The 18,515-nt window shown below is 43.5% G+C and overlaps 1 protein-coding gene across 1 annotated transcript in view; it reads left to right on the forward strand.

The window, feature by feature from the left end:
* Nucleotides 1–8,147: 8,147 nt before the first annotated feature.
* LOC147113862 (protein phosphatase 3 catalytic subunit alpha-like) overlaps nt 8,148–18,515 on the forward strand; it is a 663,284-nt gene continuing 652,916 nt past the window's right edge. The window contains exon 1 of the mRNA XM_085995237.1: nt 8,148–8,330. Coding sequence (XP_085851363.1) covers nt 8,276–8,330 — 55 coding nt within the window. The 5' untranslated portion in view covers nt 8,148–8,275. The remainder of the gene's footprint in view (nt 8,331–18,515) is intronic.

An 18,515-nucleotide genomic window follows, 5' to 3' on the forward strand; every position in this document is an offset into this window, starting at 1 on the left:
CTATTACAGGGCTCTGTTCTCTCCGGATCCGTCCAGCGAGGATGCGCGCAGAGTTTTGTGGGAGGACCTGCTGAAGGTCGGCCTGGAGGGCGCCGAAAAATTGGACGCTCCTCTGAGTCCGGAGGAGCTGACCGGCGCCCTCCGCCAGCTCTCCAGGGGAAAGTCCCCGGGGCTGGACGGGCTGACCGTGGAGTTCCACAGGGCGTTCTGGGACGTCTTGGGGGGCGACTACGCGTGGGTCCTGGGGGAAAGTTTGGCGACCGGGGAGATGCCCCTCTCTTGGCGCAGGGCGGTTATTGTCCTGCTGCCTAAGAAGGGCGATCTCCGCCTCCTTAAGAACTGGCGCCCGGTCTCCCTCCTCAGCACGGACTATAAAATTTTTGCCAGGGCCATGTCTGCCCGCCTTGGCGCCGTGCTGGCCCACATGATCCACCCCGACCAGTCCTACACGGTCCCGGGCTGGACTATCCATGATAACATCCATCTGGTCCGGGACCTGATCCACCATTCCCAAAGGGCTGGTCTGTCGGTCGCCTTCCTTTCCCTCGATCAGGAGAAGGCGTTCGACAGGGTGGATCACGAGTATCTCTTCGGGACTCTGCGCGCATTCGGGTTCGGGACGCATTTTGTCGCCCGGATCCGACTTCTGTACGCTGCCGCAGAGTGTCTGATTAAAGTTAACGGGTCCTTGATGGCGCCCCTTCGCTTCGGGAGGGGGGTGCGTCAGGGATGCCCCATGTCCGGTCAGTTATACACCCTCTGCGTAGAGCCTTTCCTGCGCCTCTTGCGGAAGAGGTTGACGGGACTGGCTCTGCAAGCGCCGGGCATGGAGGTGGTCCTCTCGGCTTACGCCGATGATGTGCTCATGGTCACGGATCCCGCTGATTTGCGGAGGATGCGGGAATGCCAGCAGATTTACTCGGACGCATCCTCCGCCAAGATCAACTGGGAGAAATGTTCCGGACTCCTGGTGGGTCAGTGGCGGGTGGACTCCCTGCTGGAGGAGTTCAGGCCCTTCGTCTGGAGCACCACGCACCTCCTCTACTTGGGAGTCTACCTTAGCCCTGCCGAGGACGCCTGGCCGGCGAACTGGCAAGAGTTGGAGGCCAAAGTCACCACTCGCTTACGACGCTGGACAGGACTGCTCCGAGTGTTGTCCTACAGGGGTCGAGCGCTGGTCATAAACCGGCTGGTGGCCGCCATGTTGTGGTACCGGTTGGTCACTTTGATCCCTCCCACTGCGTTTGTCGCCAAGATGCAGAAGAAGCTCATCGACTTCTGGGGCAAAAGGAAGCACTGGGTCTCTGCCGCGGTTCTGAGTCTCCCGCTTAGGGAGGGCGGTCAGGCGCTGGTGTGCCTTCGCACCCAGGCTGCGACTTTCCGTCTTCAGACGCTGCAGAGATACCTGTACGTCGAGAATCCTCCGAGATGGTGTGCGCTGGCGACGTATTTTTTCCGCCAGCTGCACGGCCTCAATTACGACATGCAGCTCCTGTTTGTGAAAGTGGGCGGCACGCGTGCGAGCCTGCGGGAGCTGCCTGTCTTCTACCAGGATCTGCTATGGGTTTGGAACTGCGTCACTTCCAGGCGCAGCTCTCCCCCATCAGGAATGGCGGCTATCCTTCGGGAGCCGCTGCTCAGGAATCCGCTCCTCCACGTCCGCGGGTTCGGGTGGCTGGCGGAGCGCAGGGCTGTGCCTGGCAAGGTGACGAGAGTCGGGGACCTGCTCGATGGCGGAGGAGCGGGCTGGATGGCGCCGGAGGAGTTGGCGCGGCGCATGTCTTGGGCCAACGTCCAGCTCGCGGTCAATGCCATCGAGTTGATGAAAGCGACACTGCGCCCCGGCGCCACAAGGTGTATCGAGGCGGCTCAAGCGCGTGGGGCGATCCCGCCCGAGCTTTCCCCCGTTTGGACGGAATTCCTCATCGGCGCCCGGCCCCGAAACTCCCCTCGGGAGCCGGCGCCTCACAACTTGAGCCGTCTCGAGGAAATACCCTCCATGCCTTTTCATTCCGCACGGAGGTGTTTCCTGTACGGGCTGCTCCTGCACACTCTCCACTTTGCCATCTTCGCCTGCCGTCCGGACACGCCTTGGCGTGCCGTCTTGCCTTCCGGCGGAGGTCCCCAATGGAGGGCTCTCTATGCGAGAGTCTTCCCTTGTTCTATTGGGGACTTGGCCTGGAGGGTGTTGCACGGAGCAGTCCCGTGCAATATATTTTTAAGTAGGTTCACGGACTCCCAGGCCACCTGTCTTTTCTGCGGCCTGGAGGAGTCCGTGTTTCATATATACACGGAGTGTGAGAGGTTGCAGCCCCTCTTCCATTATTTGAAGGGGCTGCTCCTCGATTTTTGGTTGCACTTCAGTCCCGTGCTCTTGATCTACGGTCACCCGGTGCGGAGGGGAGCGGGCAGGTTGGAGGACCTCCTTGTGGGTCTGCTCCTGGGCCTGGCTAAAAAAGCCATCAATTGGTCCAGGCAGCGGGCGGTTGAGGGGGTCGTCCAGCCAGATTGCCTCCCTCTCTTCCGCGGCCATGTTCGCGCCCAGGTGGCCCTGGAGATGGAGCACGCGGTGTCCGCCGGCTCGCTCGAGTCCTTCCGCGACCGGTGGGCGCCAGGGGGACTGGAGTGCATAATTGATTTGGACAACCAAATTTTAATTTGATTTTTTAAGGTTTATTTAAAGTTTAATTAGTTACAGTCTATTTGTTTATGTTTGGTTCAACCAAAAGAGCGCCTTTATGGATCCTCCTGATTGGTGTGAGTCTTATTTATAAGAGCTGGGTTTTACTCATAAGGGCTGGGTTGGTGATGAATGATGGTTGCCCTTTGTTAACTTGATGCCAAGATTCTTACTTCATCAAAGCCCTGAGTTTTAAGTTGTAACATCATGGATTCAGGCAGTTATTTGGCACATCAATTTTATTAAGTAACAACTTTGGAAGATGGATCGATTTTTGAAACCAGAGCGTCTGGATATCGATCCCCATTCGGCAGATGCATCGAAGAAATTTACGCATTGGCTTCGATGTTTTGAATACTTCATCGCATCGATCAATCCGACGGTTAACAAGTTGGGTCTTTTAACCAACTTGGTAAGTCATCAAACTTACTCTATATTTGAAGATATTACTACGTATGAAGAGGCCCTTGCAGCTCTTAAGGCCCAGTACCTTAAGTCGGTTAATGAAGTATACACCAGTTATCTTTTGTCTACTCGCAAGCAATTACCCGAGGAATCCCTGGATGATTTTCTGCAGGATCTTAAGGCTTTGGCTAAGGATTGCAACTACAAGGCTGTCTCTGCTATATTGTATCAGGAAGAAGCCATCCGTGATTCTTTCATATCTGGCCTTCGATCTAATTATATTAGACAGAGACTCCTCGAGAATGACTCGTTAGTTTTAAAAACAGTCGATGTTACGGCTCGATCGTTGGATGTAGCCCAGAAGAATTTAGAAGTGTATGCATCAGCCCATGCGTCTCTCTCAGCCTTGTGTGTTCCGAGTATGGAGGCATCCATAACGTCAATGGAGCCTCCACTTAATCCTACTGTTGCGGCTGTACCCCATGGGTCTAAGTGTTATTTTTGTGGCCAACCTAAACACTCCAGGCAAAGATGCCCAGCCAGAGAGGCTACTTGTTTTAAATGTAAGAAATGGGGACATTTTAGTAAAGTGTGTAAGGGTAATCCTGTACCTGATGTCTTCTCTGCTGCCGCCTATCGTTTTACTCTAGCCTCGGTTACGGTTGACCAGACCATACCGTGTTCCTTGTCGAAATCTATGATGGACATTAAGATTAATGGTCGTCCTACTGGGTGTTTGACAGACTGTGGCAGTATTGAAAGTTTTATACATCCCAACCTTGTTAACTCCTGTTCATTGAAGGTGTATCCTACTCGAAGTGAAATTGTGATGGCGTCCAAGTCCCTTACTTCGGAGGTAGCTGGATATTGTAAAGTCACATTGACCGTTAAGGATACGGAGTATAAGGACTTTAAACTCCTTATATTACCTCAGTTGTGTGTGAACTTAATTTTAGGTTTGGACTTCCAGTGTCAGCATGAGAGCATTATCCTTAAGTATGGTGGGTCTCAGCCTCCACTCACAGTCTGCGGCCTTTCTACTTTAAAAGTAAGTCCGCCTTCTTTGTTCGTGAACCTTGCTCCTAATTGTAGACCTATAGTGACTAAGTCAACGGTATAGTTCAGAAGATAAAACATTTATAAAAGAGGAAGTGGAAAGGCTTCAACGGGAGGGAATCATCGAACACAGTAATAGCCCGTGGCGTGCCCAGGTGGTGGTTAAAACTAATGAAAAGAAAAGACTTGTGGTCGATTATAGCCAGACTATAAACTTGTATACCCAATTAGACGCCTATCCTTTGCCTCGTATTTCTGAGATGGTGAACCAGATAGCTCAGTATCGCGTGTTCTCCACCATTGATTTAAAGTCTGCCTACCATCAACTCCCTATCAAAATAGAAGACCGACCTTATACGGCCTTCGAAACTAATGGGCGCCTGTATCAATTTCTTAGGGTGCCCTTTGGAGTGACGAATGGGGTATCCGTCTTCCAATGGGAGATGGATCGTATGGTGGATAAATACGCGTTGGAAGCAACATTCCCGTACCTGGACAATGTTACTATCTGTGGGCGTGACCAACGGGAGCATGATCAAAATCTCGCGAAGTTCCTAGAGACGGCAGAGGTTAAACCTGACCTACAACGAAAACAAGTGTACCTTCAATACTACACGTTTGTGTATTCTTGGTTGCGTTGTGGAGAATGGGGTAATTGGGCCGGATCCTGAAAGATTATGCCCACTTAAGGAATTACCTTTACCTCACACTGTAAAAGCTTTAAGAAGGTGTCTGGGATTCTTTTCGTACTATGCCCAGTGGGTGGCTAGCTACTCAGATAAAGTTCGACCTCTTATTAAGTCGACGTCTTTTCCGCTATCGGCGGAAGCTCAGGAGGCTTTCTGTAATATCAAACGGGACATTGAGAAGGCAGTGGTGTGTGCCGTGGATGAGAAGATCCCTTTTCAAGTGGAAAGTGATGCATCTGATTTTGCGTTGGCAGCAACTCTTAACCAAGCTGGTAGACCAGTAGCTTTCTTCTCTCGTACATTGCAAGGACTAGAAGTTCGACATTCTTCAGTGGAAAAGGAGGCGCAGGTGATTATCGAAGCAGTCAGGTATTGGAGACATTATCTCACTGGCCGACGTTTTACGCTTATTACTGACCAGCGATCTGTGGCCTTTATGTTCAATACTAAGTAGAGAGGCAAGATCAAAAATAAGATTTTAAGATGGCAAATAGAACTGTCAACATATGACTGATATTCAGTACAGGCCTGGAGTATTTAATGAGCCATCGGATGCTTCGTCACGAGGAGTATGTGCTCGTCTAGGTATAGATAAGCTTCAAAGTCTCCACGATGCACTCTGCCACTCTGGGGTTACCAGAATGAACCACTTCATTAAGTCCCACAATCTACCCTACTCTATTGAGGAGGTCCGGACAATGACCAGAACCTGTCATGTTTGTGCTGAATGCAAACCCCGCTTCTATAAGCCGTCTGAGCCAGCTCATCTTATTAAAGCAACTCGACCATTTGAGCGTTTGAGTCTCGATTTTAAAGGTCCCCTTCCATCGAGCGACCGTAATGTCTATTTTCTTAATATTATAGACGAGTACTCTCTGTTCCCTTTTTGTTATCCCCTGTCCGGATGTGACCAGTGCTGTTGTAATTAAATGCCTCTGCCAACTGTTTTCTTTGTTTGGCATGCCTAACTATATACATAGTGATAGGGGTTCTTCCTTTATGAGCGAAGAATTGCGACAGTTTTGCTATCGAAAGGAATTGCAACGAGTAGAACTACCAGCTATAACCCTCGTGGTAATGGGCAGGTCGAGAAAGAAAATGCGACAGTGTGGAAGGCTATCGTATTGTCTCTGAAGTCGCGAGGCCTGCCGACCTCTTGCTGGCAGGATGTCCTGCCAGACGTGCTACATTCTATAAGGTCTCTTTTGTGTACAGCGACGAATGCCACCCCTCATGAAAGGATGTTTAGCTTTCCAAGAAAAGCTACTAATGGAGTATCGTTACCCACATGGTTGACGACCATGGGCCCTGTGCTGTTGCGCAGACATGTGAGAGGCCACAAGACTGATCCACTGGTGGAGGAAGTACAACTCCTTCATGCTAATCCCCAGTATGCGTACATTCAATATCCGGATGGACGAGAGGATACGGTCTCTATTAAAGATCTTGCACCTGCTGGAGCTCAAAGAGTTCGACTCTGAGAGTAGAGTTTTTAATCGTGGTATTGGACCTTCAGAGACACAAACCCTCAGTGTGGAAAACTGATGATTCTGGGAATTCGGATGAACCGGAGTTGGTACTCGGGGAGGAGCCTCGGCAAGAGTTACGTCGTTCCCAGAGGACTATCAGACCTCCTGACAGATTGAATCTATAGCAGGGGGTGAATGTGATGAAATAACTCTGTGTTCTGGATTGTTTGTTAATGTCTGTAAATGTTTTACAGGTGTAACCACTAATGTTCCTCCCTAGCTCCGCCTTTATGTATCCTCCTGATTGGTGTGAGTCTTATTTATAAGAGCTGGGTTTTACTCATAAGGGCTGGGTCGGTGATGTATGATGGTTGCCCTGTGTTAACTTGATACCAAGATTCTTACTTAATAAAAGCCTTTAGTTTTAAGTTGCAACCTCATGGATTCAGGCAGTTATTTGGCACATCACATGGCTCAGTACCAGACAGTGCACTTACCCTCTGAGACATTAGTGGCATTAAGGAAAACATAAGAGCTGGTGTTACAGCTGTGTATTGGATCATAAAATGCTGACATTGTTTTCTGTGGGAGTATTAACGATTTAAAATTATAGCACATCTGAGAATTGTCATATCATGTAGTCTGGTGCTGATTGTAGTGTCACAATGCTAGGATAGCGGGTAATATTACTGCACATTTATTGGGTGTTGCTTGTTGATGTTCGACAATGTACAACAGTAGATGTAGAATTGCTTAAGTCTAGCAACCATTTGAATCCCACTGCTTCATCTTATCTTGTATTGTTTTTGACTGTTTTTGAAATCATCTTGTTCTAAATTAACATTCTTCAAAATGATCAAAACATTTCCTAATGCATTTGAAGATGGCTATATTTATCTTCATTTTCAATTAATCCTAAAATAACCAAATACTCAAGAACAAAGCTTTCTTAGAGCTAAATAACATTAAATGAGAAAATTAAAAACGAAGACAGCATAATGCACACAGTAAATATGTTGGGGATTGAATTCGTTCCAAACAGTTAATATATAAAACACCAAGTGTGACGAAAATTAAAAAATAACACCCTTTGGAGAGCATGAACACTAAGGTAGAAATACTAGAGTTGTAAATAACTTCCTTTTTTAATTAACTAAAAAAATGCATATAAAAGGCATGTTATCCCCATATATAACTCCCTTAAAGAAAGTGCAAAAAACTGAAAATCTAAAACAAAAACACAATGAGAAACGCTCAGCAGGTAAGGCAGCATTTGCGTAGAGTACAGAAGGGGTTAACCTTTTGGGCAGATAGTTAATGCATGTTCTCTCAACAGATGCCGGCTAACCTGCTGAATTTCTCCAGCATTTTCTAATTTGGGTTCGTTCCCCCGCCTCCTCATCATTTTCTATTTAAACAAGACATGATGCAGAAGTCCGACCACCCATGATGTGTGTGTAGTGTGTGTATATTAGACATTTCATTGCTGATTCTCAGCGTTGTACATTCGCCGGCCTTATGTACCTTTCATTACCTGCCAGTCTTGATTCTCCTTTCTTCTCACAATGAACGAACATTACCGCCATTGGGGGGAGACAGAGGGTATCCCTGTGCCTCCGTGAGAGGGCAGTATGAGGCTGACCCTGGCACCAGTTGCGTGGGAGTTCCCCGAGCCGGGCGCCATGTTGGTGGCGCGGCGCCCGGTGACGTCGCTCCGAGTCTGTGCGTGCGCGACCCCGCGCGGAGCCCCGAGCCTCGCGCCCCTCGCTGGCTGTGTTCTCCGGAACCCGCGCGGAGACTTTTTCTCCCCGCGCGCGCTCGCTCGCTGTGTTGCCGTGACAGCGCCGCGCGCGTCCCCGCCCGCCCCCTCGCCGCTGAGTGGAGCAGCGCTGCCTGGGAGATGCTGTAGAAACTGCAGCCCTGCCGCACGCTTCACTCGGGACCGCGGAGACTGGCTGAACCCATTGCATTCGCTCATGAAGATGTCCAACAATGACATAAATATATCGAGCACGGAAAGGATGGTCAAATGTGAGTACGGGTTGAAAGGGGAGGGGGAAACACACGCGTTCGGCGATTGCATGAATGGAAAACCGGGAAAAAAAATTACAAAACGGTCGGGTGCCTGTGTGATGTGATGCTGGTGATACCGTTCAGTGCAAGCATTAGGAGCTCATGGAGATCGTTGGCTACCATTGGGCTTTAAAATACTAAACATGTAGCAGTCGGTATTGATACTCTTACAAAAATCGTCTGCAAAATAATGTTAGCCGTTGAATGTTTTTCGTTGCTAATTAAACGTAACCGAGATGTGTGTTTTGTCGTGATTGCAGGTTCCAGTGTTGCATATTCTCTCATTGCGTTGCTGTGCAAAACCTCTAATTCTATTAGTTGCATTTGCCCCTAAAAAATTGGAGTATGGCTGTCGCTCGTTTGATATTATTGCAGTCAACCTTCATACCTATTTCCGACTATAATTATTTAGGATTTTTTAAAGCAGGCTGGCGCTGTCCAAGTGACAGCTGCTGATCTGCACGCGAGCCACTTGGTCAACGTATGCAGAAATAGATTGGAGTTGCAATTTTTTTTGCGATTAATGAGAACGTTGAACTAGCTTTGTGTTTATTTTTGTTCTTATAAAGTCTTCCGTTTGTTTTGATTTCCGCATTTAAAGCCACCGCCCGAGTGGAATATGCGTTTATTGCAGTGGCTTCGCGGCAACGTCCATTTCAGAGTGAGTGGGTGATTCCCTCATTTAAAGGTCTCCCCTGGAATTCGGAACATCCACGCAATAGGCACTGCTGCAGATTGCCATTTAGAAGTGGATTTGAAAAAAAAAATCTGTTGAAACTGTAAATGTTGTATATGGTCACCCTGGAATTAGATAACGATTGATAGCTATTCGTGGAATGAGTCAGTGGGATTACCTGTGTGGCAGTAGTGTATTCCACGCCATGATTATACATTGTTCAGTGTAGGGATGTTTATGGAAACGCAGGGTACCTTGGAGTTGATTGAAATCTGATTATAAAAAAAAACCCTTATACTGGAGGGTGGAAGACGTCAGAATGCGATAATCTTCACGTGTTGCGTTGGATAGGATTGTTGAATATTGGCTTCTGGCTCATCCTCCGATTGAATGCAACAGCACTGTAACTGAATAGCTACCATTTAGGAACTGTACATTATTCTAGTACATTAACTTTAATCTTATATAATGGTTTTCTCAAAGTTAGAGATTTTTTGATAGATAACCAGCTTTTGAGTCAGAGATGATTTTTGGACTAGATTGGATCCCCAGACCCATTTGCTGTATTTCATCCATATTATTGAGGAAGTATGAACATGTGAGGATATTATTTACTGTCATTCTGTAATAAATACATATCCTGTGTATAAGCAACCACCATCAACATACTGAAACTGAAAACTGTTGAACAGCATATATGTGAATTGTATAAATGTTAGCCAATTTCTCCAAAATGTTATTAATTTATCTAAGGATCATGTACAAAATTAACCATTCTAAACCTTCCCTCATAGCTGTATTTTGCAATTTCACTGCCTAGAATATTGCTAATTCAGGAGTGTGATTTGTCAGTTGATCCACTGTACTATATAGCATTTGGATTTAAAAACAATATATAAATAGAAACTTGTGTGGGAGATAGAGTAATGTGATAAGGGTTGCTTGATGGAGAGGGGGTGGGCGGGGGTCGGTTCATACACACACTTAAACTGTACTTTGACTTAAATAATCAGTTATCATTGAGATGTCCAAATGGAAAGAAAATATAGGATGTCTTAAATATGATTGCCAAATTGCTGGTTAGAGCAACAAAGAAATTAGTATAGCTTTCACTGCAAATGGTCAGATGATGCTCCCGATGTAGTGATGATGTTCACCCTGCTCTCAGCCATAAACACATTGAGATACACACTAGCTACATAGTCTAACGTCAGTCTAACACTGGGAAAGTACCAAACAGTTCAGGGCGAATTACCTCCTTTTGTGCCGTAGATTTCTATAATTCTATGATTCACCCAAATCCTTATAAATTATGCTAATTGTATTAATATATGCTCTTGTGAATGCCTTGTAAGCAAAATGTACAATTGCACCAATATGTAAGGGAATGTAAAGTTAAAAAATATGTTTATGTCATGGTTTTGATTTGAAAATTAATAGTATAATACTGGTGGTCTCACAATTCAATGGAACTACGTTGAACGGTAGTTGTCCGCATGTGTAAATGTATGACAAATCCATTAAGGCTTGTACCAAGTACTTCACATAAACAGTTAGCTCATTTATTCGTAAACTGGACCATTCATACAATTACCTGACATGGTTCTATGCTTCCAAATGTTTCTTTGGATGTATGAACTCAAAATAGTGCTTAAATGGCACACATATATTCGTTATATTAAACACAAAATTCAAAAGGTTTTCTTTTTGCTTGCAAGCTTCTTCTAGACTCCAAACCTTTTCATAGCAACTAATTTCCAGGTTTGACCATAATTTAGGTGCACAGTCCATTGTCCTGCTGGTAGCTCCCTAAGATAGTTGTGCTTGACACTATACACTAGGCTATAATGACTTCTGCAAAAAAGGTGTATCATCATAAGTTGTTAGATATTATTTGGTCATCTGCAAAACAAAAGTGAATAATTTAAATAAGCTACAGCATAAACACACACCTGAGCTACAGTGAAATACAAGTTTGATACCACTTGTGAAAGCCAACATAACCTACTTACAATTTTATTGTTTGTTTTTGAGGCCAGATTCATGTACAAAAACAAAATGTGTAACAACTTTGTATCCTTTATTCATACTGTTTTGTAAGAATGACATTTAGTTCTTTGCAATCGTATCAATATGGCACTAAAAGTTACAGAATTATATATTGTCAGCACCAGTGATGTGTCTTTAAAATTAGGACATTTTTGCTCAAATTAACTATTCACTTGCCAAAAGCTGTTAGATCTTGACAAGAAGAAATTAACTCTAAAGGGGAATGAAAAAATCTTTGGCATAGCAACAAAAACTAGCATGTTTATAGATCAGCACCTATTAAGTGGAGCGGATAGGAGTTGCATCAGGCCACAAACTATCAGATGCAGGAAGAAAACAGATATTGGCAGAAGGACTGAAGGGGAACATACAAATAAACCAATGTTAATCATAACGTATTGCAGATATTGAAAACTAAAACAGAAACAGAAAATGCTGTAAACAGTGTGACAATAACAGACAAGTTAACATTTCAGGTGTGGCCCCTTCATCAAGAACTATTTTGATGAAGGGTCTGTATCTGAAACGTTAACTTACCTGTTCTTTCTGACTGACCTGCTGAGGATTTCCAGCATTTGATGTTAATTTTAAGCTATGCTTTGTTTCTCTCATAGAAGTAAAAAAGTAACTTGCTCCAGATTGGTTGGTGAAAGTAATTTTCCAGCCCTGGTGAAGCATGTAATAAAAATAAAAAGCATGCAGGTGGTTAAGAAGGCAAATGGTATGTTGGCCTTCGTAGCGAGAGAGTTTGAGTACAGGAACAAGGATGTCTTGCTGCAGTTGTACAGGGCCTTGGTGAGACCACATCTGGAGTATTGTGTGCAGTTTTGGTCGCCTTATCTGAGGAAGGATGTTCTTGCCATGGAAGGAGTTCAGCTAAGAGTCACCAGGCTGATACCTGGGATGGCAGGAATGACGTATGAGGAGAGATTGGGACGATTGGGCTTGTACTCACTGGAGTTTAGAAGAATGAGAGGGGATCTCATTGAAACTTATAAAATTCTGACAGGACTGGACAGACTAGATGCAGGAAGGATGTTCCCGATGGTCGGGGAGTCCAGAACCAGGGGTCACAGTCTAAGGATAAGGAGTAGGCCATTTAGGACAGAAATGAGGAGGAATTTCTTCACCCAGAGAGTGGTGAACCTGTGGAATTCTCTACCACAGAAGGCAGTAGAAGCCAATTCATTAAATATATTCAAGAAGGAGTTGGATATATTTCTTAAGGCTAAAGGGATCCAGGGGTATGGGGAGAAAGCAGGGACCAGGTACTGAAATTGGATGATTAGCCATGATCGCATTGAATGGCGGAGCAGGCTCGAGGGGCCGAATGGCCTATTCCTATCTTCTATGTTCCTATGAAAGAACTTGCATTTATATAGAAACTTTCATGACCTCAGGACGTCTCAAAGTGCTTTGCAGCCAATTAACTACTTTTGTAGTGTAGTCACTGTTGTAATATAAGAAATGCGGTAACCAATTTGCGCACAGCAAGCTCTCTCAAACAGCAATGTGATAATGACCTGATAATCTGTTTTAATGATGTTGGTTGAGGGATAAATATTGGCCAGAACTCCCCTGCTCTTCTTCAAAATAGTCCCATTGGCTCTTTTACATCCACCTGAGAAGGCAAACAAGTTTAACGTCTCATCCGAAAGATGGCATCTCCGACAGTGCAGCACTCCCTCAGTACTACACTGGAGTGTTTGCTTAGATTTCGTGCACAAGTCTCTGGAGTGGGGCTTGAACCAACACACTGTTGCCAGAACTTAATGGTCACAGTTTGGCTACATATACTTTTATGTAAAATCCTGGGTTTGACCAGACTACATGGGAGTCAGTTCATAAAGTAATGACCATTTTATTTTCACAAGCCAGTAATCCAAGGTTAATGAAACTGAGGGAACAAAAGTTTAAAACAGATTAATGTTGCTTTAAAACATTGCTTGCTATATACTTATGAAGATATGGACAATGTAGACTTTATTTTTTTCCACATATGTTCATGTAAAAATACAGAATGAATTTTATCAACATTATTGAGATTTGAGTAAAGTGCTACTTCCACAGTTCCTTCCCTCTCAGTCATCTCCCTGCATTGCCACCACCATTGAATCTTTGAGACCTGAGTCATCTATCTATCTACCAATCGATCGATCGATCTATCACGTGATTTTCCTTTAGGATTCATGTCAGTTATAGATGATGGAAATCAACAGGTTATAGAAGAACATAAGAAATAGGAGCAGGAGTAGGCCCTTTGAGCCTGCTCCGCCATTCAGTAAGATCATGGCTGATCTTCTTCCTCATCTCCACTTTCTTGCACTATCCCCATATCCCTTGAATCCCTTAATATTCAAAAATCTATCAATCTCTGTCTTGAATATACTCAACGACTGAGCCTCCACAGCCCTCTGAGGTAGAGAATTCCAAAGATTCACCACCCTCTCGGTGAAGAAATTTCTCCTTATCTCGGTCCTAAATGGCCGATCCCTTATTCTGAGACTGTGTCCCATGGTTCTAGACTCCCCAGCCAGGGGAAACATCCTCCCTGCACCTACCCTGTTAAGCCCTGTAAGAATTTTGTACATTTCAATGAGATCACCTCTCATTCTTCTAAACTCCAGAGAATATAGGTTCAGTCTACTCAATCTCTTTTCATAGGACAATCCCCCCATCCCAGGAACCAGTCTGGTGAACCTTCATTGCACTCCCTCTATGGCAAGTATATCCTTCCTTAGGAAAGGAGACCAAAAGTGTGCACAATACTCCAGGTGTGGTCTCACCAGGGCCCTATATAATTGCAGTAAGAAATCTTTACTCTTATACTCAAATCCTGTTGTAATAACGGCCAACATTTCCTCATTGCTTGCTGTACCTGCATGTTAACTTTCAGTGATTCGTGTACAAGGACACCCAGGTCCCTCTGAACACCAACATTTACCAATCTCTCACCATTTAAAAAATACTCTGCTTTTCTATTTTTCCTACCAAAGTGGATAACTTCATATTTCGCCGCATTATATTCCATTTGCCATGTTCTTGCCCACTCACTTAGCCTGTCTATATCCCCTTGAAGCCTCCTTGCATCCTCCTCACAACTTACATTCCCACCCAGCTTTGCATCATCAGCAAACTTGGATATATTACATTTGGTCCCCTCATCCAAATCATTGATGTAGATTGTGAATAGCTGAGGCCCAAGCAATGATCCTTACGATACCCCACTAATTACAGCCTGCCAACCCAAAAATGACCTGTTTATTCCTACTCTCTGTTTTCTGTCCATTAACCAATCCTCAATCCATGCTAGTATATTATCCCCAATCCCATGAGCCCTAATTTTGTTTAATAACCTCTTGTGTGGCACCTTATCAAATGCCTTCTGAAAATCCAAATACACCACATCCACTGGTTCCCCCTCATCTATTCTGCTAGTTACAACCTCAAAAAACTCTAACAGATTCGTCAAATACGATTTCCCTTTCATAAATTCATGTTGACTCTGTCCAATTCGATTATTATTTTCTAAGTGCCCTGTTACCACATCCTTAATAATTGATTCTAGCATTTTTCCCTACTGCTGATGTCAAGTACAAGAAAAAGAAAATCTTTCCAAGTGGATTTAAAAACAATTTTCCATGGGTGGCCTGGCACAGTAAGGTGTTTTTTTTCACCCACAATTCAAAGCATGAGTTCTTGTGGTGAAATATAGATGTTCAATTAACTTTTTTTCCTCATAGAGAGTATGAGAGGTGAGATTAACCTCGGGTAATATTATGAACTTGATAATGGCCATCTAAAAAGTGCTGTTGAGTGAATCATTGGGAATGTTGAAAAGAAGGCCTTGAAGAAGGGGGAAGATTACCTTAAACAGGCAAATTACAAAATAGAAATTTTAAAATAGAATGATTCAAATTAGTGTTTATTGATAACATTGTATTTCTCCACACAAATTTGCAATAAACATTATTTTAGCTGCAGTATTCAGTCCCTATCAGCATTATACTGTATTGTTGTTTTGCATGTAGCATTGTTATCTTTAACGTTGTAACATTTCAGCTATTGATTTTGGATAATACCCCAAAATATACTGATAGTACAATTGTCAACTGGGCTGTCATCATTAAATATTAGCACAAATAATTAAGGATAATCACAGTACTGAGGAAATTAAATTAAATTCTTGTTTGTACCACATTTTAAAAAAAAAATTGTATGCTACATAATAATTCCATTTCCATATTATTTATAGGGATTTAAACAAAGTCAAAATGAAACCATCCTTGTCTAGAAGTTAATCTGGAAAACTGACAAACATACTAAAGGTGTATTTTAATCAGTTATGTAATGCAAAATACAAGCCGGACTAGAGCCAGATCAGAGGTAGGCCTGTTGTTAAGCTAATAATGTTATAATGAACAGGCCATGTTTCCTGTGGTAAGGTAATGATGTCGTGCAGTGCACTTGCATGCATTTGATATGTTATTGTTCCCCTCACATTGATTTATCTTTGCTACATAATCCACATCAGTACATTAACTTTCCCGGTAAGACTGTCTGCTTGGTTCACCTGAAGTAGAAATTTTGCAGCATAGTCTGCTGTGTGTGTGTGAAACATAGAAACATAGAAGATAGGAGCAGGAGTAGGCCATTTGGCCCCTCGAGCCTGCTCGGCCATTCAACGAGACCATGGCTGATCATTCAAACTCAGTACCCTGTCCCTGCCTTCTCCCCATATCCCTTGATCCCTTTAGCCTTAAGAAATATATCTAACTCCTTCTTGAATATATTTAATGAATTGGCCTCAACTGCCTTCTGTGGTAGAGAATTCCACAGGTTTACCACTCTCTGGGTGAAGAAATTCCTCCTCATCTCAGTCCTAAATGGCTTACCCCTTATCTTTAGACTGTGGCCCCTGGTTCTGGACTCCCCGACCATCAGGAATATCCTTCCTGCATCTAGTCTGTCTAGTCCTGTTAGAATTTTATAAGTTTCAATGAGATCCCCTCTCATTCTTCTAAACTCCAGCGAGTATAAGCCCAATCGACCCAATCTCTCCTTATATGTCATTCCTGCCATCTGGTGAATCTTCGCTGCACTCCCTCCATGGCAAGAACATCCTTCCTCAGATAAGGCGACCAAAACTGCACACAATACTCAAGGTGGTCTCACCAAGGCCCAGTACAACTGCAGCAAGACATCCTTGCTCCTGTACTCAAATCCTCTCACTATGAAGGCCAACATACCATTTGCTTTCTTAACCGCCTGCTGCACCTGCATGCTTATCTTCAGCGACTGGTGCACAAGGACACCCAGGTCTCGTTGCACTTCCGCTTCTCCCAATCTATTGCCGTTCGGAGAATAATCTGCCTTCCTGTTTTTGCCACCAAAGTGGATAACCTCGCATTTATTCACATTGGGCAAATGCATGGCAAATGCAGTATAATCACCCAACCTGTCCAAATCATACTGGAATTTCTCGGCATCCTCCTCACAGCACACACACCCACCCAGCTTTGTGTCGCCTGCAAACTTGGAGATATTACATCTAGTTCCCTCGTCTAGATCATTAATATATATTGTGAATAGCTGGGGTCCTAGCACCGATCCCTGCGGTACCCCACTAGTCACTGTCTGCCACTCGGAAAAGGACCCGTTTATTCCAACTCTTTGCTTCCTGTCTTAAACACTTTAAAGCATGATGGACATAGTATCTTTAAGAATGTGTGAAGCCATACTTCAACCATTCTGGATAGCCCACTTCTGTCACCTGGTTACAGGGTGTCTTAAAGCAGGGACTATATAAATGGTTTTGAAATGCAAGGAAGACAGTTCAACACAGAAACAAAAATGGGCATATAGTGCATGTTCAACATTCACTCATGAGAGTCCTCCTCCAAATTATTACTTTGCAAATTAGTTGTTATTCTTAAGATTAATAGGCAGAACTTATTTTCATTGCAGCCAAATAATTTTAAAAAATGGAACTGAAACTTATCCACCAGTGAGATATTATGCTATTAGTCTCAAATGCACAAACACACCATGAAAAAGTAAATCCTTCTCATTAATCAACTATTTTCATATTAAAATATATGTACTTTATGTGGGATACTTAAAGAGAAAATACATCTGATACATAGAAATATGAAAGGTCAGTCAACTGTAAGTAGAATGTATTTGTTACTTTGAATCGCAGGCATTCAAAAGAAGATTTATATTGTTAAAAAAAAATACTGTAAAATTTAATCCCTGGTATTTCTCTACAGTTGCATAAAAATCCCAACAATAGAGTACGACTTAAAAAAATATTGTGCCCTTATAACGCTACACTGAATTATCTAAATTAAATCAGAGATGATATCTGTGGCAATAAAACTGTTGCCATAGTTGGTAGCATTCTTTATTTATGATCTTGTAAGAATTATCCAGTACAGCAAATTTATAATTGAATTTATCTTGATTTTGTGGCAATACCTTTTTTCTAGGTCAGGAGGGTTACAGCAATGAAAGATGTGAATCAAAGCTCTTTTTTTAAATATATAAACATAGTTACTGCTTCTGTGGCTTCTACATGCTAACCAAACTGTGGTCTGTTCGAAGTATTTCACATACCGAACTGAGTTAAATTGACTTATATTAATGATTGGTGTACATTAATATGGAGTTGACTGATGGAATTACAACATCTTTTCTACATTTAGGTTACTGCACATTGCTATCCAGCTGGCGTGATTACATTGTGGAAGCTAATGTTATTAAATATTATTAAAATGTGTCCGCTCTTCCCTGCTTGCAACATTTAGTTATGCAAATGAATCTTTGAAATGGTTATTATGTGACGTCAGTAGGTGGTAATGTATCACATGTTTCATTTATCTATGCAATGCCATAGTATTTCAGAGGTTGAAATTCCTACCTTCTACCAAAAAACTAAATATGAGTAAAAAGAAAATGTGGATTACAGATAGAAAATGCTAATGGGCTATTTTTCCATCTTCCAAAATGAATTAACAAATGTTAGTCAGAAGTAAGGAAAAAGAGATGAATTTTCCTTGTTAAGGTTTTGTTTGGGTCATTAGTGAGGAATTGGTGTAGCATCCCATAGCTGCACAATCAAATCGAAAAGTGAACATTTTACTTCAGGTCAGGCTTTGTGTTAGCAAGTTTAACAAACAGCTGTGAAAGTACACAGGAATGTTTTTGTAAGAGAGCATGAGTGTAGTGGTTATTGGCAGGCACGTCATAGATGAGTAGGACAAGGAGAAGATGATGGCCCACGAGCACAGAGTGCATAGAAGGTATACAGAAGCCTAAATTTGAGAGCACCTGATAATGAACGCAAAATGGTTGGCGCGTGTGACTCATGCGCCAGAGGCGAGAGGCTTGAGTACCGTCCTTAGGCCTCATTGAAA

The sequence above is a fragment of the Somniosus microcephalus genome, chromosome 8 (genome assembly GCF_052327205.1).
Source record: "Somniosus microcephalus isolate GS21.2 chromosome 8, FLI_Smic_1.0, whole genome shotgun sequence".
NCBI lineage: Eukaryota > Metazoa > Chordata > Chondrichthyes > Squaliformes > Somniosidae > Somniosus > Somniosus microcephalus.